At 43.8% G+C, this 26,005-nt stretch overlaps 1 protein-coding gene across 1 annotated transcript in view; it reads right to left on the bottom strand.

Annotated features, from left to right (window-relative positions):
- LOC144934672 (complement C3-like) overlaps window positions 1-26,005 on the bottom strand; it is a 332,072-nt gene that overhangs the window by 228,426 nt on the left and 77,641 nt on the right. The window contains exons 7-11 of the mRNA XM_078860722.1: window positions 21,651-21,771; window positions 19,892-20,007; window positions 15,333-15,497; window positions 9,787-9,972; window positions 8,118-8,312 (exon numbers count right to left, since the gene is read on the bottom strand). Of these exons, the coding sequence (XP_078716848.1) occupies window positions 8,118-8,312; window positions 9,787-9,972; window positions 15,333-15,497; window positions 19,892-20,007; window positions 21,651-21,771 (783 nt within the window). The remainder of the gene's footprint in view (window positions 1-8,117; window positions 8,313-9,786; window positions 9,973-15,332; window positions 15,498-19,891; window positions 20,008-21,650; window positions 21,772-26,005) is intronic.

The raw sequence follows: 26,005 nt of genomic DNA, 5'->3' as shown, positions 1-26,005 counted from the left end.
ATTGTTATTGTGGGACGGCATTGTTGTTTGGACCCTTGTTAGTCGTGTTGTTGATTGTTGCAGGTTGTTCACCCGTCCACTGATCGCACGTTATATTGCTTGTGCGTAGCTGGGATGGATAATTCTATATCACGGGGGGGGGGGGGGGGGGGGGGGGGTGATATAGTGGATTAACGCGCACCAAGAGGAGGAATTGGAAACACGTGTGTGTTATGGACAGTGGGGTCAACTCAGGGCAAGCAGGTGTTGCTGGGAGGATAACGGCCGGAGGGAGATGGTTCGTTAAGTGGTTATAAGATGCAGGGCAGTGATTGGCTGGTTGTTGTTGTCAGGGGCAAGGTGGCGCCAGCAAGTCTGGAGATGGGGACGATAACGGCGGAAGCCACGGACGCGAAGCATTGGTGGGGACGCCGGTTAATTGGTAATGAATGAGGATGGGGATATATATGGGAGCGTGAGAGAGTGACGGGGAGTTGTTGCTGGGAGCTGGATGGAGACAGTCGGGGATAAGCAGTGGAGCAGAAACAAGAAGATATGAGAGATAGGATAGGCTAGCAGTGGAACAGGAACAGAAAAGATATGAGAGATAGGATAGGCTAGCAGTGGAACAGGAAAGAGAGAAGACATGAGAGACAGAGAGTGAGACGGAGACGCCGAGAGAGAGACAGTCGGAGTGAGACGGAGACGCCGAGAGAGAGAGAGACATTCGGAGTGAGACGGAGACGCCAAGAGAGAGAGACAGTCGAAGCAAAGAGAGTCGGCGAGAGAGAGACGGAGAGAGAGACTGAGGGAGCGGAACGAGCGAGGCAAGCGGAGCACGGCGAGCAAGCAGAGAACGCTCTGAAGTCACGGTTGTGGAATATAAAGAGTTTTGTAATAAAAAGTGACGACGGAAAAATAAGTTGTCTGCGTAAAGTTCAGCACTACAGTAGTGTAATGACATGATGACACCTGCTGGTTGGAAAAGGAAAGCACGGGCACCACTAAAACATCATCCAATCCCAAAGGGAGAGGTATCTGGGCCAAAGGTAAGGGGCGGGCTGCCTGAGATACTCTGGGAACCTAACGGGAATGTTCCATGAGAGGGCGTGGCCGGAGGCGGAGCCTAGCCGCGCCTTGCGGCAATTTCAGCGGGGGCAGAGGAAGACTCGTGGTCAGTGTGTGGAGTCTTGGGTCCGGACTGCATTGCTGCTCGCCGTCATCTCTCTCCGTCGTCCAGTCATGTGGCAGATCTCCTGCCGAGTTCCACCAGCCTTACCGGCACGTCGTCAGTCAGCGGCAAAGGCCGAGAGTGGACAGGTGGACCCACGCCGGATGATCGACCATGTGTGTAGCCTGTAAGGATGCTAACATCTAAGTGTTGTTCTCAGAAAAGGAAGAAGATAGAGTGGGCCTGTGTTGTGCCGTATGTGAAATAAAAAAGAGTACCCTCTACAAGACATGTCGCGGAAGTCACTCATTACAGTAGTATCGACAAACAGTAGTTATATCTACTGACTCTACAGTAGTATCTACCGACTCTATCGTAGTATCTACTGAACATAATAGTAACTACTAACTCTATAGCAGTATCTGCTGACGATAGCAGTATCTGCTGACTTTATAATAGTATCTACTGACTCTATATCAGTATCTGCTGACTCTATACCATAATCTACTGACTCTAAAAACGTATGTACTGACTCTGCAGCAGTATATACTGACTGTAGTTGTATCTACTGACGGTAGTGGTATCTGACTATAGTAGTAACTACTGACTTTAGTAGTATGTACCGACTCTATAGTCATATCGACCGACTCTATAGTTGGAACTAATGACTGTATAGTAGTATCCACTGATTATGGTAGTAACTACTAACTCTACTAACTCACTACTGACTTCATATAGTAGTATCGGCTGACTTTAGTAGTATCTACTAACTCTACAGTAGTACAGTAGTATCTCTAGTATCTCTTAACTGTAGCAGTATTTACTGACCATGAGAATAGGTTTTCCCCTTTTTCTGGCAACAAAACAGGTGTTAAGATGTTAAAACACCACTGAAACCTTTTACAAGCAATCACGGTTCAAGTTTCATTGATTAGGTATAGCCCTGTGAACCATGCAGCTCTTGAGTCGGGTGCATGTCTGCATTAACCACAATACTTGTGGTCAGAATGCAAACAAAAAACATACTCTGATAATATTTGCACACTGTTTGAGACTAGGCTAAAAAAAAAGCTGTCTCTGCATATATTATCAGAGTATGTTTTTTGCATTCTGACCACAAGAATTGTGGTTAATGCAGACATGATTCCTTGCAAAAGGTTTTAGTTTGGTGTTTTAACATCTTAACACCTTAATTGTTGCCAAAATAAAGGGGAAAATCTATTCTCATGTTTTGGTACTGGCAAAGGAAGTCCCATGATGTAGCTATTTACTGACTGTAGTGGTATCTACTGACTGTAGTAGTATTTATTGACTCAATAGTAATGTGACATCTCAGATGTCTCAGATGTCACTGTGTGGTGCCGGCCCAAGAGGGGCACGGCGTGCAATGTACTCATGTCGCGGACATCACGTATGTATCTAGAGACATTGTGAGTGTTGCTGATTAATGCCAGCTCTAGTGGGGCATGGCATGTGATGCATTGTCATCGCGGACATGCTGTAGGTGTGTGTAGCACCAGCCATAGAGGGGGCTCGGTGAGTGCTTGGATAGCGCTGTGGCATCACGCATGGCGTGCAGTGCTGACTCCTACAGAAGGGAGTGTGAGAGGGTCAACCATGGGATGAGGCTACCCTGGGCCATGGCACCCAGGCGGGGGCTAGGGGGTGGTCACGTGTCAGGGAACAGATCCTACGGGAAGGGTCGAGAAACCACAGGTTTCTCGAAGGTGGTCGGTCGTAGCTAAATGCAGAGCCAGCCACGACCCGGGAGCATATAAACCGGGTCCCCACCGGGGACCGGGGATCTGCATTGCTGTCATCGTCTGAAGATCTACGATCTACGTCCAAGAGAAGAAGTCACCAACATGTGGACGAGGACTCAAACCATGGTCCTGTCTGTTGTAGCTACTCCCAGTAACTAGCATAGTTAGCCTGGTAGTCCACCACCCTAGGTTATATGGTGAAGGGGCAGTAACCCCTTTGTGTTAATTTGTTGGTGTAAATAAATGTGTTGCCTCCAAGAAGTATGTCTGGAACTCAGTTGAATACACTACAACTGGTGTCGGAAGTGGCCAAACGCGATTTTTTTTTACTTAGCTAGCCCTTAGACTATGTCTACGCGCTGCAGACAATGTACCAGGACATCGGATGATGAAGACGAAGATCTCATCCCGCAAACAGCCCCAGAGGAGGGAGGTGAAGCATTGCCGGTGGAGCAGAGCACCGACCGGCCACGCGACTGTTCCACGTCGACGAGGAGGCTGCGCCAGGCTGCACATGGCTGCCTTACCGAACTCCTCCACACCGTGGTGTCCATCCTCGCGGAGCTCCACATCGTGGAGCCAGCGTTGGAAGCGGGAGTAGCGGAGCCAAGCAGCAACGAAGTTCCCACCGTCATTTCCCACCAAGTGGGAACCTCCGTGGCGAAGCCCAAGCTTGCAGCCGCCATCTTCTCTGAAGAGCAGAGAGCGGGACTCGCCAAATTCCAAGCTTTCTTGAAATTGCCGGTCGACATCCCATCTCTCCGGCAAACCTTTCATCGCGCCGCACGAGTTTGTTCCATCGCCACACCGCAGGGGCCAAGTGTCAGATGTGTCCGGCGAGCTGGGGTGTGTGTCCGCTGAAGGTGGTCCTCAGTGGAGTGATCTGATCCCATCCTCAGGTGCCGCGTGCCTGACGTCCTCCAAGCCGCCACCTGCGCCGTCTCCACTGGATTTGGGAGAGGAGAACCCGTCGACCCGTCCTACTGATTTTCGTGAGGAGCCGGGATCAACAGGACATTTGCATATTCCCCTCGGGACCTCCAGGGAGAGCAAGTCCACCGCTCCTTGATGCCCGGCGACGAGGACTCATCCAAAAACTCTTTGGGTTTCGTTATCCCCATGCACACACTCCCACACCCTCTGTTGGTTGTCGCACTCAGTAAGCCGTATCGGTTATTGGCTGAACCTAGCCTTTATTGTGCTTGTGGGTGTTGTTATACGGTGAGGGTGGAAGATGTTGCTGATGAAGGGGATTCCGAGTGGTCGCGGTTCACTGCACTGTTTTCTTTCTCTCTTTCGTGTTGTTCTGTACTCACACCCTTCTCCGCATTGTTAATGTACATTTGTAGGTAGTGGAAATATTGTATAGGTGGGTTTGGGTATTTAATTGGTAATTGTTATAGTTACTTGTTGAGCCACACATAGCGTTAATCACTTTTTACTCACTTTTTATTAACTTACTCACTTAAATATTGACTTAAAGCTTTCAGCTTCAATGCTTGTCAGCTTCGATGTAGTTTCTTTGTTTACCAACGTTCCTGTGCCTGACACCATTGCAATCATTGAAGATTTGGTTCAACAATGACTGAATGCTGATGTACCGGCCCTGGTGAGACACTGCCTCACCAACACTTACTTCACCTGGAATGGTACATTCTACAAACAAGTTGAAGATACCCCAATGGGTTCTCCCTTATCTCTAATGAGAGACAATGTTTTTGTAATGCGAGCATAAACGGGGTTCGCTGCTGGGCTCTGACCCAATCATATGGCCCGGGGTATTGGGGGGCGGAGCCCAGTATGGGGGCATATGGGAGGGCCCGCCGTTCATCTCGGGTCCAATCGGAAGCGAGGTGAATGGGGGTGGAGCCAGCAGGGTGCTATGGGAAGGCCGGATCTGACGGTCCGGAAGGGGAGGAGACAGGATCACGTGGTAAAGGGGATATAGGTGGGAGCCCGGAAGGGCTCCGGGTCAGTTGCTGGAGTGAAGAAGCTGAACCACGTTGGATGGCCGGAGGGGATCCGGGCCATTAGCCACATGGCTGGAGGAGCTTCGGCACACCGTCGGCCAGCGGTGTGCGGAGTGGGGGAGCGGAAGAACTGACGAGGAAGCGCGTGCGGGGCGCGCGTGAGGAGACACTGGTCCGTTGTCAGGACCAGCGGGGTGCGAGCAAGAAGCTAAATAAAAGAGCAACGGAGACCAGCAGTGTGTGACGAAGTCTTTTATTACATTTTCATAGAAAATTTTGAGACAGATGCCATCCTTGTGGAAGAGATACGTGGATGACACGTTTGTCATCTGGCCACATGGCCTGCCAGCTCTGAACCAATTCTTCAACCACATCAATTCCATACACCCAGCCATCAAATTCACCATGGAGGTGGAAAAAGATGGCAGGTTACCATTTAATCGAAAAGACACCAGATTGCTCATTGGGACACTCTGTCTACAGGAAATCCATCCACATGGATCTCTATCTAAAACCTGACTCCCAACACCGTCCAGCCCAGAAGAATTCCATCATCAAAACTCTACACCATAGGGCTTGTTGCATTTCCGACCATCACCACCTAGCCAGTGAACTGGAGCACGTACACCAAGCCATCAAGATGAATGGATTTTCGGAATACACAATCCGTAAAGCTATCACCACAACCGTTGGGAGAGAACCATCTGAGGACCCAATCAAAACCATCACCTTGTCATACGTAGCAGGGGTTACCAAAAAGATTTCCAAAATCATGAGCAAACACAAGATCCAGGTCCGATTTAACACAGTACATAAAATTCAGTAAGCTGTGACTGCGGTAGCAGTTACTTTTTATTTTTATTATATTACGCAAGAACCAAAGAATAAGTCTACATTATAGACTGCCTTTATGTTCACTCAGGTTAAAAACCAGGCTACAGTCTACATTCTAAACTGCCAGTATGCTCACTCAGTTTAATAACCATTGCTACAGTCTATATTATAGATTGCGAATGCACTCACCAAGCTTAAAAACCAGGCTACAGTCTACATTATAAACTGCCAGTACACTCACCGAGGTTAAGAACCAGGCTACAGTCTACATTATCGACTGCCAGTACACTCACTCAAATTAAGAATCAGGCTAAAGTCTACATTAGTATTTTTACTTTTTTTATTATTATTTTGTTTAGTTTTTTGTATTCACGTTATTTATTTATTTATCCTATCTACATGACTTTACTGAAAGAACCAAAGAATATGAATTACTGCAGTCACGAAAGTTTCAAGTCAAAATCTATAGGAAGTATATAACGACTTAATAGCAGTATATACTTACTATAGTAGTATCTACTATCACTACAGTAGTGTATACTGATTATAGTAGCATCTACTATCACTAAAGTAGTATATACTGACTATAGTAGTATATACTATCACTACAGTAGTATATACTGACTATAGTAGTATCTACTAACTGTAGTAGTATCTACCAACTCTATAATAGCATTCATCGACTTTATATCAGTATATACTAACTCTATAGCAGTATCAGCTATCACTATAGAAGTATTTACTGATTATAGTAGTATCTACTAACTCTATAGTAGTATAGACTGACTCTATATCAGTATATACTAACTCTGCAGTCGTATCTCTTTACTCTACAGGAGTATCTACCGACTCTATAGTCGTATATACTGACTCTATAATAGTATATATCGACGCTATAGTACTAACTACTAACTTAACAGAGTGCCTTGGTGAGGCCTAGTCCCGTGCATAACCTCCGGCCTCGCCTAGATTGCCCAGCCAGCCGAGGTGGGATTTTGGCAGGCTGGGGATTGGCTGCTACCCCGCCCCATCACCATCCCCCCACCTGCTCTACAGTAACAGTATCTAAGGACTAGAGTAGTAGTATATACTGACCCTATAGTCGTAAGTGCACGCATTGGAATGGGAGGGGGGGAAGACATCACACCGTGAAGAATCTACCTCAGCATTGTGTATTTTTTTAATCCTTTATATTAAGTTCACTTGCTTGCTTGCGCGCTTACGACCGTGCAAATCTTTCGGTCGTTTTTTAACCCACTTCCCGTGATCCAATCGAGCTGACATTTTGCACACAGACTCGTTGTGTGTGACAACTTATTTTCGTGAAAGAAAAAATCCAAAATATTACACTTTTTAGGAAAAAATAAATTATATTTAATTACCAATTGCTTAATGGTGGCAGGCAATCATCTGACCCATAGGTGGCAGCCATCTCAAGCCAGAGGACGAGAGGACTCTAGCCGCCATGCATATAAAGGATTTATAGTGAAAAACTGTTTTTACGGGTTAATTTGTTTGCATCTTTAATGCGAATGAGAATTTTTCCCCGCCCCCACCAATCGTATGTGCGTTGGTAGGGCAACCACGAGTCAGCATTCTTGCGCATGTGCCCTCTGCTTATAAAAGGAACTGCTTATAAAATGTATAATTGTTAATTTAACTACTTTAAAGTTGACGGATGGGAAATACAAATATCACTTTTTCGTCCCGGGGCATATCGCGTCTTACCTGGGAACTATTTTGATACGTAAACCCCACAATTTGTCAGTTAAAAGCGTCACAAGGGTGTGTACACAGACAGACGGACAGACAGACAGACAAAAAGTGACTTATATAGGTAAGATGGTCCTCGCCTTTTGAACGGCTTGCCTGAGGATATAACTTTTTAGATTGGCTTTGAATTACGATGCTTTTATCGTGTTTATTATGCATTTTATTCTACTTGTAGATCATTATAATGCATGTCATTTTTTTAACGTAACATTTGTTACGTATAATATCGTGTAGCATGTATAAAAGTAAAGTTTGATTTGATTACTGGAAACGATTTCTGGTTCGTTACTCTCATAACTCGTAATAGATTACTAAAATGTTTTTTCTCGTTTAGCGGTTATCGTTTAACCAACCCCGAAAATTCCAAACACACTTTCCCTGTGTTGAACAATAGTTTTTCTGCTTCAATAAGTTAAGTAAAAAAGACACATGAACAAAATTGGGCTGAAACAGATATATCTATTTTTAAAAAATATGTTGGTAGTTCACTGTTACACAAGAATAATGACACAAGAATAATCATGAAAAGCATTTGCTTCTCATGAAAACTCAGAATGTACATATGTGCACTACAATATCATGCTGCCTACGATTTGCGTGATGAAAGCATTTATTTTACACACATACCTGGTTTTTGCACAATTCGGTGACTTCCACTGTTACAGAGTCTGCAACAATCTCGCCGTCTGGCAGGATATAGTAGGCCACGATACGGAAGTGAGGAGCCATATCGGGTGTGATGGGTAGTCTGACATGGGACGGCCCTCCTCCAGACTCTTTGGTCTTGCGGTAAGATTTCACAATTACGCCTCGTGTCAACACCTACAATTGAATGCACGCAACATTAAAGGGACAAGCGAAAATATTTTTTATTCAAAATTACTCAAATGGGATTACACGCAATATAAATAATCGACCCCTACTTGCAGACTAATACCCGCTTGTAGGCCAGGGACTGAGTCACCATGTGCCACAAATGGACAGAGAGGGGTGCCCTTTAATATGACGAGATGTGATGCAAGTCGTGAATCGCGTATGAAACAATCTGATATGCTTTAGCGTAAAGGAGGGTGGCACTATCAAAAACAACTCAATATAATTGCTCAAAAACTTGTGTCTGCTAAATTTGATCCATAACAGTGACATTTAACTTTTGCCTCGGGGACATAATTGCATTCTCATCCCCCTGGTGGGTGGCAGCTTATGCAGTCGGGCCAAAAAGGCACCTTCTGACATACGAGTACCATACAGAGCATCGGGCTGGCATACACCAGGAGCTCAAGGTACATGCTGAGAAGGATCCACGTTTCCTTAAGGACAGAACAGTGTAACTGGTGATGGACCGTGCGTTACAATTCGATGACTTACACTCTCTTGCCAATCGGCAAGGTATAATTATACATTAGGTATTTGTGCTATTCTTGTGGCACAGGGCTGTCATGAAGGGATACACTGTGTTACATTGATGATATAGTCTACTAATATGGAAATATATTGCTGTGTGTAATGGAAATTGAGTAATTTGCAGGTATTTTTACAAATTTGGACTATGACGTAAGCACAAAATGACCTACTTACTCATGTCTAATGAGAGCAGGAAATATTTAACAACCGCTTTGAAAGCAGGCAGTGTGAATTTACAGTTAATTCTCCTGCTGTAATAACCATGGTAGCTGCCGAATGCTAACTGCAAACCACTAATGTCATAAATATCACTATTTTATTTTAGATTTGTTTATCATGTTGAGGTGGTGATATGGCCCAGTGGTAATGCATTTGCTGCTTGTTGGTTTTTAACTGCAGTGTATTAACCATAAAAATACTAAGCGTCTGCTTCACCGTGGACGTTAAAGATCCCGTGACGTCATTTGGAACAAGTCAGCCATTGTGTGCCGGCGCCACATTTAAGAAATGACTCACAAATTACTTAATTGCGATTACACATAGCAACATCGCTCCTTGCTGTGAAACTCATGCAGACTGTGAAACATAGCATTGCCTTCCTTTGTGATTTGATTTAGAGCACTTGTTTCACAAGAGTTTCTTAGGAAGGTTTTGACAAGTTTTCACAGGAGAGGGCAATTTTGCTGCTATGTGTGATCCTAAATGAGTAATTTGTAGGTCATGTTTCTACATTGGGGTATTTGCCCAATATTGTAGGTGTTTGATTGCCATAAATTGTGCAATTGCCAAATTTAGTACACTATTAATAGTTATTAAGATCAGTGTGATGCTCAATTTTTCTTACTGGAAGTCATGACATTTGAATGAAATACTCCACCAATACTGCACGTACCATGTATGTAAAGTGTGTTACAGCATTGAGCTGCATGGTTTTGGCTGTCAGAAATACATTCAGGGTATCGCCCAATCGCAGGCTTCGTGCCACATCGATGTGCATATAACTTGCAGAGGCATATTTCTGAGCTGTGTACACCAACTCTCCCTGCTCATTTGGTGGATGTTGTTCGTCCGTTCTCACCTACACACAAACAACCAGCGAACAGACACGTTTCATCATGACACACAAATTCAAGTACTCTACATGTAGGTTTTCGATGTTTTTGGGATAGGCCAGATTAGGGCCGGTGCTGGGGTTGGGCCCTTTACCGCAAATGTCCATTTGGCCTCCTGCCCAAGTTCACTCTCCTTAGCGGTGTTTCGCTGCTATGCTTGCAACCCACACAACGGCTCTGCTACACCCCTCGCCCCAATCCGAAAGGAGCCAGAGCCGGGCCTCAACAAAAAAACAATGAATTACACGAACAATAATTACACAAAGGTAAAATTACAGTTAAAATAACACATCACGTTTAAGTCTGTTAAAGCTAACCAAATACTAAACAAACCTAGCAAATTATTGTTACTAGAGAGAATACAGCATAACAGGAGTGAATTGTCTCACATTTCTGAATCTCTAAAGAACGTTCACCTGCATATCAGCAATAGTGTATCCATACATTATTGAAATATAATCGACACTATAACACAACAATCGACTGATAATGTATTTAACCTAACCAAACTAATACATTATCTAGAGTTCATAAAAAACAATCCCCGACTAATAACGAACAATTTAAAAACAAACTTAATGAACTTAACTAACACTGATTTAACCAACGACATGATATTGGTACTCTCTAAAGGTCTTAACATTTCCGTTGCCCCTCGTAAAATTTTCGTAGATGAGATAATTGCTGAGGTGGGAATCAGTAGTAAAGCACTTTCCACATAATGATGCAGAGATAACTAGAAATGAGGTTGCCAAAATAATTGAGAATAACAAAGTACCAAAAATAAATATTAGCTTTAGCAAAGCAAAGGCCTTAAGAGAGCTTCGATCAAATAGAAATATCCAAATTCCGGCAGCTCATAAAGGCTGCACAACTGCAGTGATGTCACGAGCGGATTATGATAATAAAATGTAAGATTTACTGGAGGAAAGTACCTATATTAAAATTAAACGAGATCCAACTAATTATTGGAACGTAAGACTACTGCAATCATTGAAAATGTATGAATTCCCAAGGCTGAGCAATACCAAATTAAGCCAAGGGTCTCAAAATCACCTAGACTATACGGGCTACCAAAGATCCATAAAATCCTTATCCCATTATGACCCATAGTACGTACAATAGGCTCTGCCATATATAAATGAGCAAAATATGTAACTAAACAAATACAGCCCTACATCGGTAAGACATCTCATTTGTAAGAAAAACCTTGTGAATGTGATTAAAGCTATTAAACTTAACCCTAATGATATTCTGGTGAGCTATGATGTAATTTCTCTATTTACTAAGGTTCCAGCTAATGAGTCACTTACAGTACTTGATATGCTAGTAAATAAGACAGGTTTACCAAAAGATATTCCTAAACTAGCTGACCATTGTCTAAATAACACTTATTTCTTATGGAGAGGTGATTTATTTAAACAAAAGGAAGGGGCAGCAATGGGCCCTCCTTTATCTACTGCTATAGCGAATCTGTGTTTGGAAAACTTGGAAGCAAGAGCACTTGCTTCAAGTACATTAAAACCATCGTTTTGGCTTAGATATGTACAGTGAGGGAAAAAAGTATTTGATCCCCTGCTGATTTTGTACGTTTGCTCACTGACAAAGAAATGATCAGTCTATAATTTTAATGGTAGGTTTATTTGAACAGTGATAGACCGAATAACAACAACAAAATCCAGAAAAGAACGCATGTCAAAAATGTTATAAATTGATTTGCATTTTAATGAGGGAAATAAGTATTTGACTCCCTCTCAATCAGAAATATTTCTGGCTCCCAGGTGTCTTTTATACAGGTAACGAGCTGAGATTAGGAGCACACTCTTAAAGGGAGTGCTCCTAATCTCAGCTTGTTAGTATGTCAGGGACAAGATTGTAGACCTACACAAGGCTGGAATGGGCTACAAGACCATCATCAAGCAGCTTGGTGAGAAGGTGACAACAGTTGGTGCGATTATTCGCAAATGGAAGAAACACAAAATAACTGTCAATCTCCCTCGGCCTGGGACTCCATGCAAGATCTCACCTCGTGGAGTTGCAATGATCATGATAACGGTGAGGAATCAGCCCAAAACTACACGGGAGGATCTTGTCAATTATCTCAAGGCAGCTGGGACCATAGTCACCAAGAAACAGTTGGTAACACACTACGCCGTGAAAGACTGAAATCCTGCAGCGCCCGCAAGGTCCCCCTACTCAAGAAAGCACATACACATGCCCGTCTGAAGTTTGCCAATGAACATCTGAATGATTTAGAGGACAACTGGGTGAAAGTGTTGTGGTCAGATGAGACCAAAATGGAGCTCTTTGACATCAACTCAACTCGCCGTGCTTGGAGGAGGAGGAATGCTGCCTATGACCCCAAGAACACCATCCCCACCGTCAAACATGGAGGTGGAAACATTATGCTTTGGGGGTGTTTTTCTGCTAAGGGGACAGGACAACTTCACCGCATCAAAGGGACGATGGACGGGGCCATGTACCGTCAAATCTTGGGTGAGAACCTCCTTCCCTCAGCCAGGGCATTGAAAATGGGTCGTGGATGGGTATTCCAGCATGACAATGACCCAAAACACACGGCCAAGGCAACAAAGGAGTGGCTCAAGAAGAAGCACATTAAGGTCCTGGAGTGGCCTAGCCAGTCTCTAGACCTTAATCCCATAGAAAATCTGTGGAGGGAGCTGAAGATTCGAGTTGCCAAACGTCAGCCTCGAAACCTTAATGACTTGGAGAAGATCTGTAAAGAGGAGTGGGACAAAATCCCTCCTGAGATGTGTGCAAACCTGATGGCCAACTACAAGAAACGTCTGACCTCTGTGATTGCCAACAAGGGTGTTGCCACCAAGTACTAAGTCATGTTTTGCAGAGGGGTCAAATACTTATTTCCCTCATTAAAATGCAATTCAATTTATAACATTTTTGACATGCGTTCTTTTCTGGATTTTGTTGTTGTTATTCTGTCTCTCACTGTTCAAATAAACCTACCATTAAAATTATAGACTGATCATTTCTTTGTCAGTGGGCAAACGTACAAAATCAGCAGGGGATCAAATACTTTTTCCCCTCACTGTACATCACCCCAGGCAGAGTCTTCGAGATTGGAGTGGTAAGTACGGTACAGCAAATACTGTAATTTTTTTATGATATTTTTGTCTATGTGTACATTTATTCATGCTAATTTCACGTAGTAAAACGCTAATAGGCTATTTTTAATAATGATGTTTTTAAACTAGATTCGAAGCTTTCGTGACTGCAGGAATTACTATTTGGTTCTTTCGGTAAAGTCACGAATAAAGATAAAATAATAAATTAAATACTAGCATACGACGTTTCGATTGCAACACAAGCAATCATCATCAGGTATAAATGAAATAGAAACACAAATCTAGTATACTTAGAAATGTAATGTAATACAACAAAGAGTCGGATAACATAACAGTCAACACCCTACCTGGTTGATTACGTTCTTCCTGGGAATTTTTTATTTGAGAGAAAGATAAAACACAGAACCAGAGACATATAGACAGACATATAAGCAGACATATATCACAGAGACACATAGAGACAAACATAGGCACACAGAGAAACCACGCCTCTGTGTCGAGGCCTTAAATAGAGAGAGGGGGCGGGGGAGGAGAGAGAGGGAGGGGTTAGAGAAATTAGCATGTCAATGAGTGGCACGGTGAGTGGCACGGTGCAAAAGCTTGAAAAAATTAGGAGACAGGGAGAGAGACACACTGAATTAAAGAACTTAGCAAAATTTCGAAATTTAATGTAATGCAACACAGAGAGTCGGTCAACACACAACGAAGTTTTAAGTTTGTTTTTTCTCTCTCTCTCTGGATTTTTTTGTTGTCTCTCTCTGCTTGTATATCGGTCTTCGTGTCTGTGTCTTTAAAACTTAACTTCTAATTTAGCAATCTTTGGAAGAACGTAATCAACCAGGCTATGCGTTAATTGTGTGTTTACCGGCCCTCTGTGTTGCATTGCATTACATTTCGAAATTTTGCTAGGTTTATTTGATTTAGTGTACTTTCTCTGTCTCCACTCGTTTTGTCATTCTTATGTTCTGCTCTCTCTGTGTGTCTCGGCTGTTGTCCCTCTCCCTCTCTGCTTTTGTCTGTTCTTCGTGTTTGTGTCTTGTTTCTCTTAAAAATTTCACACTTAACTTCTAACTTAGCAATCATTGAAAAACGTAATCAACCAGGCTATGCGTTGTGTGTTGACCGACTCTCTGTGTTGCATTACATTAAATTTCGAAATTTTGCTAGGTTATTTAATTCAGTGTGTCTCTCTCCCTGTCTCCTAATTTTTTCAACCTTTTGCACCGTGCCACTCACCGTGCCACTCATTGACATGCTAATTTCTCTAACCCCTCCCTCTCTCTCCGCCCCCGGCCCCTCTCTCTATTTAAGGCCTCGACACAGAGGCGTGGTTTCTCTGTGTGCCTATGTTTGTCTCTCTTTATGTATCTCTGTGATATCTGTCTGCTTATATGTCTGTCTATATGTCTCTGGTTCTGTGTTTTATCTCTCTCTCAAATTTAGCATTCTGATGAAGAACGTAATCAACCAGGTAGGGTGTTGACTGTTATGTTATCCGACTCTTGTTGTATTACATTACATTGCTAAGTATACTAGATTTGTGTTTATATTTCATTTATACCTGATGATGATTGCTTGTGTTGTAATCGAAACGTCGTATGCTAGTATTTAATTTATTATTTTATTTTTATACGTGACTTTACTGATAGAACCAAAGAGTAATTCCTGCAGTCACGAAAGCTCCAAATTAAGTTCGCATAAATAAAATGCAATACAACCAGAGACTCGGCCAACACAACAGTCAACAAACACAGATTTATCAATCTTTGGAAGAACATAATCAACCAGGTGCGGTGTTGACTGTTGCGTTAGCCGACTCTCTGGTTATATTGCATTGTATTTCTGAGTTTACTTTATTTGTTTTTCTCATTCATTCATACCTGATGATAGCTGATTGTGTTGCAATCGAAACGTCGTATTCTATTATTATATTATCTATTTTCTTTCTACGTGACTTTACCGAAAGAACCAAAGAGTAATGATGTTTTTGTAAATCCGGCAACCCCTTCTTAAGCTGCTCTACTGTATATAAATACGCCATTTCAGCAGGTGCTAGATCAAACCACATAAGGTCTACCAAATCATAGAGAATAGGCTTGGAGAAAATGGGAGGCCCTCGAGGCCAACTTGGTCCAGCTGCATAGCCGAGGTCTGCCTAGTCAAGGTATTACTGTATGTAACTGCTGACCTTACCTTCTCACACCCACAAAAATGAAACTCACCGTGACTGTCAGTTGGTTGGCATTTGGTGGTGTCACAGTGAATGAGGTCACCCCGTTGGAGTCTGTGCGCATCTTCTGAGGATTAATGGTGGCTGAACCTACTTGGACTTTAGCGACAACGTCCACCTCTTTTGACGGTGAACCATCAGCATTCCGAATCTCCACCTGTGTATGAGAAGCAGCAAATAATTAAGGGGTACAACATCATTATCAGCCTGCTAGATGCAGGCCTCAAAGAAACCCGGCCACCTCTCACGATTATGCGATATGAAAATCTATCGAGCACCTCCGACGTCCTCCCCCACTCCACCTCTGTTTTCATACCCCAACCTGACCCTTCCAGAAATTCCTAGAGCCGACTTTAACTTACCCTCCCCACCATGCCGTATGTGACTCACTTGCCCTCACCATCTACTGAACATAACACAACTGAAGCTTAAACTACTGGTTGGACATTTTATAACAGTTGATAATTTAATATGTATCCTACAACATAATATCTGCAAGCCAAGGAGGCTCTTATGACTGAAATTCAGTCATATAATTACACAGCCTAACCTTAAGGATATATTATGAACCCAAAAATATTTTTAAAAATAGACTTTTTAAAATATATATTTTCATCCAAAAATACATTTCTTATCCAAAGATACTTCGATTTTACATTCATAAACCTGCTCAGCACATTACGTGATGTGGTTGTGCTGAGCAGGTCATTCGCATTCTTCATCATCAACGTACATTGTATGCGAAACAATGCATCATCCGGCAACTTTAAGCAAAATTCGAAGTGCGAATGTTTTTCCCGTGGTCACGTGTATTTTTTTCTCTGGGTCCTCTGGTTTCCCCGCCACATGCATTGAGATTATTTAGATAATTTTTCTGCTATAAATTTCCATGAAAAGCGACTTTGTTGAGCTATCATTTGTGGCCAGTTCGCTTCTGAAAAATAACGTAATAGGTCAGTGGACTTTGCCTGGTAGGGTGGGGATGTTTTCGGTTTTTTTGTATGTTTTTGGGTGATTTGTTTACCTTTCCTGTACTTTTCACGAGTACCGTTTTTTATATTGTTCGTTGTCGTAACATTATTGTCGTAAAAAAAGAGTTTGATAGCTCATCTGATTCCTCCTCCAGTGTAAAAAAATACATTTTTATTCCGAACTTATAGTACAGGGTTGTTGTGTAAACTCATTTTACTCCACTGCTTGCATTTGTAAGGTTTGGAGCCATTACACTAAGAGACGTAATGCACACTTCTTGATCGAAGTTTCCACTTGCAAAATCGTGGCATTGAACGACTGAGACATGGCGATTCATTCCATCTATTCATGGGGCTTTTCAATGTAAACGAATTTTGGTTCCCCTGAGTATTTCTCCCCCTGAATATTAGTTTATCGAGGAACAAACATTTGTTCTCGCGAAGAGAAGAAATTTAAGCATGTGTAGTGACATTGGGGATGTCACTGTGTGGTACCGGCCGTGGAGGGCCATGTCGTGCGAGGTACTTATGTATGCGTGAGGCTGGCGTGCGTACACCCCGTAGGTGGGTGTAGTACCAGCCCTAGCGGGGCTTGGTGAGCCCTGGGATAGCGAGGGCACCACGCATGGCGTGCAGTGCGGGCTCCCACAGGAGGGAGCGGGAGAGTGTCAGCCTTAGGACAGGGTTGCCCCGGGCCATGGCACTCTGGTTGACCCCGTAGGCACATGATCCGGAGTGTCCATAGAGAGGCCTCCAGGTGGGGTGGGCTAGGGGGTGATCACGTGTCCGGGGACAGCCCTCGAAAGGGATCGAGAGAGAGCTGGAACGCTCGCAAAGGTAGACGGGGCCGAGGGTGGAGCCGGCCCTGACCCAGGAGGATATAAGGTGGGTCCCTGGGAGGGACCAGGATCGCTTCGTTCTGCAAGATGGAAGCTCCACATTCTATGTCTGAAGAGGCACCAACATGTGGCTCGGGACCCGAGTGGGGGTCCGGTCCATCGTAGCCATAACTCCTGTATGGTAGTGTAGTTAGCTGGGTGGTCATCACCCTAGCCTGTATCTGGTAAAGGGGCAGTTACCCCTTTTGTATATACGTGTTGTGTAATAAATGTGTTGCCTCTGAAGAACAACGTATTTGACTCAGTTGGATTCAATACACATGTATTTATTTTACCCCCAAAGAAACGAAGATTTGTTATTGCAAGGAAGTTTGGAAAGTGGCCTTAAAATTAAGGTTTGAGATGGAAAGGCATTGATCGACTTATATGCAAATAAATCTGATTTTGTTGCCAAAAATAAGGGGGTGCAGACATTCAATATTAGAGATAATTAATATTTTGTATTAATATTTGTTCCCGTGGGAATGAATATTTTCTGCCTCTGCCATGTGCAAAATGTGCTGGAAGTGTGACCATTTTAACTTCTGAATAAAGAAGCACCACCACCCACGGGGCGTCAACTTTATTGTGGCATTGTCAAATTGGTGATGGGTGACTTCCTGAATGGGGCTGTCAAGTGGGGAGGCGTTCACTCTAACTAGCTCTTGATCCAGCTGACTCGGCTGGTATTTAATTTGTCCATTGGTCCCGTACTCAGAGAAACGAACTCCCCCCTTCCCCACCCCGCCTTGGAGTCAGTCTTTAGTTAGACAAAGCCTAAGGGGGTGAAGGTACCCCTGATGACAAACATCAGCCACCATCCCTCGGCCACGCATGCACAAGTTGGGTATAGAGACATACAGACACGGCGACACACACTTAGAAATGGAGATAGAGACACACACACAGAAACAAAGCAACACGGAGACACACAAAGAGACAGAGGCACTCACACGGACACGGAGACACACAGACAAAATACACATGCATTTGGCCACATTATTGTTACGTTTTGGGCAGTGGCACTTGATTTATTTGTTCTTAACAAGATAACGATGAGTACGGGATTGTCAATCATCTCTCAGCTTCACTACATTCCCACCCAACCGGGCACAGAGTGAGATGTTGGTTCGATGTGCCCTGAAGATCGAGCAAGTTTGATTTACAAAGCAGAGCAGTGCTTGCTCTGTAAATAAAGGTGTTATCAGCCACTGCATGAGTGCTTACATGTGTGGTGGTCATGATTGACACACACACGCCACAACCAGGGGGAAGGGTAGAAACCGGTCCGGACCGGTCGGGCCAACGGGCGATTGGAACCCCTCCGAGGGGAGGGGGCTGGCAGAAGCTACGATCTCCCAGAACCCCGCCCCTCAGGGAGAAAGAGTATATGAGGCGGGTCCCTGAGAGCGTGAGTCAGTCCGTCTCAAGCTGAAGCCAGAAGCCGCCGGAAGAAGAAGACGAAGTTGACGAAGAAGACGAAGAAGACGAAGAAGACGAAGAAGAAGACCCTGGACCCCAAGCTGCCGACGTCCTTCTAAGGGCCGGGGCTCAGTGTGGTGCCAGTGGTCGTGGGGTTAGGACCCTGAGGATCCCTCGGCCTGATGCCCTTCTGAGGGCCAGGTCCGGACGGGCCAGTGGTCAGGGACCCACCGGGCCAGCGGTGGGTCAGCCTCCCCTAGGTCTAGCTAGCCGGAGGGCTGGAATAGAGAGAGTTGTAGGTACGATAGCCCGGAGGCTGTACCTCCCCAGGTTGTGGGTGGAAGGGGCCATTACCCCTTTGTTAGGGATTAGTGTAAACTGTTGGTAAAATAAACTGTGTTGCTTCTACGAAGACTCCGTCTCCCTTCAAGAACATTACACATGTAAGAGGAATCCACTCTTAATCCCATGTGTTATAAATCATTTAATAGTAGCTGGTAATTTTAATATTCATAGTTAATTTATTAATTATTATTAATTATTATTAATAAATTGTAATAGTTTGTGTATAATGAATTATTGTAATTCAGGGATGATTTATTATAATTCATTGTTAACTTATTGTTAGCAACGTGGTGGTAATTTATAATGAATAATACATTGGTAATTAAAATCAATAACTAATTGGTAATTCATAATTATTGCTTCATTTGCAATGTATAATTGGAAATTCATGGGTAATTTGGTTGATTGATAATTGATTGGTGAGATAATTGTGATAATGGATATTTATTTTGCAATGCATGTGCTAAAAATATCAGTTATTGTAAGGTGATGAGAGAGAGCACAAGGCTCTTTCTGATCAATAAATTCGCAGGCACTTATAATATGGGACGTTGCTAGTGGCTCCACTGTAGCGGTTGTGTCCATGGGTATCGCGTGGAACCCTGAGCAGAGCAGTCAGGCATGCGGTATGGAAGGCAGAGTCGTGCCCTTTGGATATTCACATTATACAGACCTCTGTTGTGCACACAAACAAAAGTACCACCAGTCACATCGCTAGCTCACTTTGCAATATGCAGTGACGAATGGAGTAGAACACAACGCTAAGTACCATCATTTCAAAGCTCCGAGTTCATTCACCAAACCTATTGTCTCAGCGAGATCACGGCCAGAAAGTGAGACAGTGCCCCTGGTTACACGTGTCGGTAGAGAAACCCCATACATACTACACTCATTATATCACTCTGGCTACAGCCTGTCTGTGTGCCACATCATACCTGTATGAAGTAAGGCAATTCGGCCTTGAAATATCGTGATGTCTTCGTTGCGGTGATCCGATAGCGAGATTCCACAATTTTGATTCCAACAAGTTCGGCTTCTTCGGTCTCTGCCGCTAAAGTTGGAGACATATGTAATTACTGCTTCTGCATTCAGATTAACTATTGGGTGTATAAATCAACTCCAAACATGATGACATGGCCCAGAGCTAACACTTACGCCGCTTTTTGCAAAGACTGCGGTCCAATCCGGCAGGCCTCCCTGGTTACTACTTCAGTATGTCTTCTTGGTTCTTTCGGTAAAGTCACGTAGAAGGGAAGTAATAAAATAATAAAAATAAAACATAATAACCTGAAGACGGCTGCTTGCGTTGTAGCCGAAACGTCGTGAAAATCATTTTATTTTATTATGTTTTATTTTTATTATTTTATTACTTCCCTTCTACGTGACTTTACCGAAAGAACCAAGAAGATGAATCCCTGCAGTCACGAAAGCTTTAAATCGAAACTTCAGTATGTATTAACTATAACAATACTATGTTTCACAGTGAATGTGAAAGATCCCCTGACATCATTCAAAATTAGTTGGCCATTGTGTGTTGGCATCATTGTCCAAATTTGAAAAATGACTCACAAATTACTGATTGGGCTGACATTGAGCAATCATCTCTCCCTACTGCCAGACTAATGCTCGCTTGCAGGTACAGTCACCGTGTGCGCACAGGGACAGCTGCTACTGGAATGTCCCTTTCAAATATTTGAGGCTAGATGTGATGTAGGTTGCTTATAGCACGTAGAGCGCCCTGAGATACCCCGGGGTAAAAGGTGCTCTATCAGAAACAAGTAAATGGCATTGGTGACCAACTTGGTCAACCAGATTCAAGTATCTATGCGGATCTGGATCCCAATACAATAACAAGAGAAATCGAGAGCATGGAAACTGCCCCTAAATGTTAACCCTGATAATTGTCACAATAAAAGTAGAAGCTCTGTCAAATAAATTAGACTTGTGGAATCCAATCGGACGAAACTGGTTCAGAGTTTGCTTACTTGAACACATGCTTTTGAATAAACAAGTCTAGAAGGACCATTGGCCACTCGGTTAATGACATATAATGTGCAATACATTAAATGCACATATACATGCCAACACAAAGTGGTGGTATTTGGGCAAATTATTTTTTTCATTATTATGCATGTTTACCCAGGAAAATCTCAATGCATTTCAACTCATTTTCAGCAGGGTCCTGCCAAGTTTTTGCAGTCAGGGTCGTTGTTATTACGTATAATCCCAATTGAGTGATTTGCAGGTACCTTTCAGCGTTGGAAGTGTGTTTTTTAAGTTATGGGAGAGGATCACGGGGAACCTGGAGGAAACCCATTCATAATATGGGTAGAACATAGAATCCCTATACAAGAGCGGCGTCAGGAATATAACCTGAACTCGAGACCTTCTTGTTGTGAGGCACGAGTTACCACTGCACCACCCTCCCACCCAATTATGGACTGCAAGTTGGTGACAATTCATCGCAGTAATATTACACAACTTTGACATATGAAAGTCAATTTGTAGGAAAATTGCTGTCGATTTACCACAAATTTCTACTAATTTTACCAACCTTGGAGGATAAAAGGACCGTCTTGAGCCATAACTAGAATTTATATTAACACACTTCTGATGGCAACCCATGCACTCAAACCACTGCTACTCAGCCAAATATTATTTTCACAATGATGGTAATAACATTATTGTACGCACCTTGAGATGATAGTACAGTTGCTTTTATTGTGAGGCTGAAAGCCAAGAGATCCTTCATATTTGGGAACAACTTAAGAAGTTTCTCCTTTTTCAGAATGCTAATTCCCTCTCCTGCAACAAGCTGAGGACAAGAACCACACATTCGAGCTCATTAGTGAGTATATAATCATTCTACTTTATTTTTTCACGAGGCAATATGTTAAGGAGCTGAATGCTAATGTCGAGGTCTGATAGCCACGAGATGGATTCAGAAGAGAGAGTTTGTGTACTTTTGCTATTCCTACTTTGAAGGAGTGCAGACGACAGTGGTTTATTACATGGTCCATAGTTTGGCCACAGTCGCAGTACTGTGGTTTGTGTCATTAATTTTCAATATATGTAGGAGATGTGTGCATTGGCCTGTTGATGTTATGATGCTGTTGATGGTTACACAGGTGACTTCGAGGAATGTCAAAGCCAGGAGGTGTGATGTCTGGGTCTCGAATGAGGTGTTTATACTGAACATCCGCATTGTTCCACTCTTTACCAGCATTCATTCGTGATCTGAGATCCTAGGATGGGGATAGCACAATCTCAAAAGAGGGATCGGGTCTTGAGTCGGTAGCGAGGAAGATTGTTGAGGTCTAGGTTGATGGAAATAAAACTTGTAAACTCCCTTGGAGTTGGCATGTCTCTGTGAGTTCCAGTGTTATAATGCGAATTGTATATCTAGAAGTTTTGTATATGAGCTCCTGCTCCAGGGTGGTACATGATACCTGTCATCATTATTTAATAATCACAATAATGATGCTGCTTTTAAATAGAGCACCCTTCATGTCAGGGAGTCTCAGAACGTGTTACATGTGATAAATGAATTACATCATGTATCATCTCAAACATTTAAAGGGCACTCCTAGTGACAAATGCCCTTTTGCAGCACAAGGTGACTCAGCAACTGGCCCGTGAGCAGGCATTAGTATGTTAGGAGGGGACAATGTTGCTACGCACTTCCCAATCGATTAATTTGCGTGGAATTTGGTAAATTTGGACCATAACTCCAGCACACGATGGCCTATTCATTTTTTTTATGACGTCATGGGATCTTTAACATCCACTGAAGCAGACATGCAATATTAACCAGGGCAGCCATCTAGATGTGAACCATGAATCTCTGCAACACGTGGTAAACACGATATCACTAGACCACGGCACTGCACCATGTGGTATAGATGACAACCTTCCCGTGGTCTCCTCTGTTACGTACGTGTCATAAGCTAATATCATCAACCCAGCAATTAAATGCCTGAAAAGAGCCTCTCGATCAGGATTGCAACACCAAAGGTTCTTTTCACAAGGACAAACTTACCGCAGTGTGGGGCCGTCACTACGTTTGTGCCACATACATGTATAGGCCCTATTAAGGCCCAAGTGTAACTTATTGGGACATTTCCTCGAACTCTACAAGGTCGACGTGCTCATGCTTCAAAAAAACCATGCAGCCGACGACAAAAGACCCCCAAAAATGAAAATCCCTGGCTTTCTGCTAGCTGCCAGACACGACGATCCCAAGCATGAACTAGCAACATACGCGAAATCCCATCTCAACGAATTCACCACAACGAACGCAGAAAACAACTCGCAGACAGCTATCATCATCAAAATCGAGGATGTTTCTGTGATAAATGAAAACAAACCTCCAATCACCACATAGAGCCAAAACATGCTGCTTGCCGCGACCCATCCCACAGTATTCACCGGTGACTTTAACAGCCATTACATGGCCTTGAGCTATGCAACCGATGAAACCTGGAGAACAAGTGATTGACTGCGCAAAAACGAGTAACCTGTTCCTCCTGTTTGATGCTAAAGATCGAAGCACCTTCTATTCTGCACGATGGAGGAAGAATTTAAACCCTGATCTGCGCTTTGTGTCATGTGCCAGTTCGGGTGAACTGCTGTGTGCTTCCAGAACAGTTCTGGAAAATGTTCCGAAGAGTCAGCATAGGCCGGTCTTGGTGATTATGGGGCTCGAAATCCTGACAATCACTTCCATCCCTATGCCATGATTCAACTTCAGAAATGCCAACTGGGAACCTTTTACTGAAGACATCTCCCAGAGCCAGAAAACTACGAACGTTTCCCCAAGCTTGTGCTCAAAGCTGACCACTCACACAACCCATGTGGTTACCGGGTGGAATACACTCCATTCTGGAGCAAATGAAGCAAGTCCCTACTCCAGGAATACACAATCAGGAAACCCAGAATGTGGCAAATCTCTTCTGGACTCCTTAAATGAATCCATAAAATAAAAGTGGACAGAAGCGATGGAGTCATAGATTTCATAGACTCAAGCTATAAAGCATGGCGCTTCCTGAGACACCAACAAACAAGACCGCCAATGTGCCCATCAAGGCCATCGCCACACAAATGCTGCTGAATGGAAAAATCCTTACAGACCGGCACACAAAACCAATCAATAGCAGAATGTGCACCGATGACAGCCTTGTCATCCCCCTTCACTGAAGAAGAGGTCATTGATGCCATAAATGAAATCAAACCAAACTTTATTTATGTAGGACTCGTACTCGGGTTGTCTTTCCATTCCGTTTATTCCACACTTAGAGTCCACCTCCTCAACGTCACCGCTCCGCGTCTCTCCGTACTCTCGCTCCGCTCCGCGATTCCTCCGTGTCTCCCCGTTCTCTCGCTCCGCCCCGCGGTTCCGCTCCGCTCTCTCTCTGTCTCTCCCAAGGTCTGTATACTCTACTGCTACTCTACTCTGCACCCTTCAGATGCATGGCTACCACTGTTCCCTCACGCTGTGTTCTCTCCATTACTGTCACCGTACTCTCTGCTCTGCTCTATCACTGTTACCGTACTCTCTGCTCTGCTCTATCATTGTTACCGTACTCTCTACTCTGCTCTATCCCGGGCACCATCACTCCAGCTCCAACCAAGACTCCCCGTCTCTCTGTTACACTGCGTCTTATATCCCCCTACCAATTAGTCCCAATCAACTATCTCACCCCCCGCTTACCACTCGCCCCCTGGCCCCCGGCCTCACGTGACATTGTTATTCCCGCCTGAGCGGCGCCAGTCCTTAAGCAATTACCCTCTTAACCAATCACTGGCCTGTGTCCCCCGGCTACCCCTAACACCTGCCTCCTCTCTTAACGACCTCTGCCTTAATGCCACGACAACAACCGTGTCCTCAGATACCCCCACTGTACACTGCTCGCTTGCATAGCAACAGCACAAGAGAATGCGTGGCGCGCCATAACTCAAGTCCTACATTTATATAGGTCCTCAGATCCCAGCAGACCCTATGACTGCTATCATCGCTACTGTCCAACTGGCGTTACCATGTTCACTTAGGGAACACTGTCAGCAGAGCTCACTTACTCCATAACGCGCTCCTACAAGGATCAGTGCTTGCTCCGGCACGGGCAGGTCAGTTAAATATATGCACAAGAAGCTGGTGGTTATACAGCTAAATGCAGCTATGAGGATCATCTAAAGGACACGAATGAGCATACCCCTCCCGTGGTTTCCAGTCCTCACAAATATCGCTCCTCCACAGCTCTGCCGTGCTGCCGCGTGTGTGAGGGAGTACCACAAGGTCATCAGAAATCCAAGACTCCCAATAAAAGAGGACATATTCATGCCACCACTGCACAGGCTCAAATCCAGAAAACCTTTCAGGCAATATACAAAGAGCCTCCATGATGATGACAATACCATCGAAGCACGGTGGAGGGAAGCCTGGGCAAATACCAATCTGCTGCAGATATCCATCATCAGTTACCTCACAACCCTCCAACCCGGATGTGACCTCCCGAGGAAGATCCGGTCCTCCTTGAATCGGATCCGGACACATTCCATAGACTATGTGGATATTTTCTCCATAAATGGGAAATTAACGAAAGTCCAGTTTGTGACTGTGGTGCAACATCTCAGACCATGCAACATATCGTGGAAGACTGCCCAATCAGATAATATAATTCAATGGCGATATTAAACAAATCCACGTGGCTACTCCTGAAGCAGTCAAATGGATAACAAATCTCCACATCAATTTTTATGTTTCAATCCCCAAAAATGCCATACGAAAGAAGAAGACTGCACCATGTGCTGCAAAAAAGCATATAAAGGGAAAATAAGCAAATCCTTTTGAACTTTTATCATGCGTCTCAGTCTTGTATATAGTAAATAAATATGTCACTCCGTGCCTGTCAACTTCGTCACTTCTAGAAACAACGCATTGTTCCAGAAATGCTGTGTATGGATGCTACGTGTTAGGAGTGTCTCAGCAGTACCACGCTCATGGCTTGTTGCAGAAGTTTGCAGTTTGAAGCCAGCAGGCTTCCCTGGTTATT

Source organism: Lampetra fluviatilis, chromosome 11 (genome assembly GCF_964198595.1).
Source record: "Lampetra fluviatilis chromosome 11, kcLamFluv1.1, whole genome shotgun sequence".
NCBI lineage: Eukaryota > Metazoa > Chordata > Hyperoartia > Petromyzontiformes > Petromyzontidae > Lampetra > Lampetra fluviatilis.
This window is presented reverse-complemented; position numbering and strand designations above follow the sequence as displayed.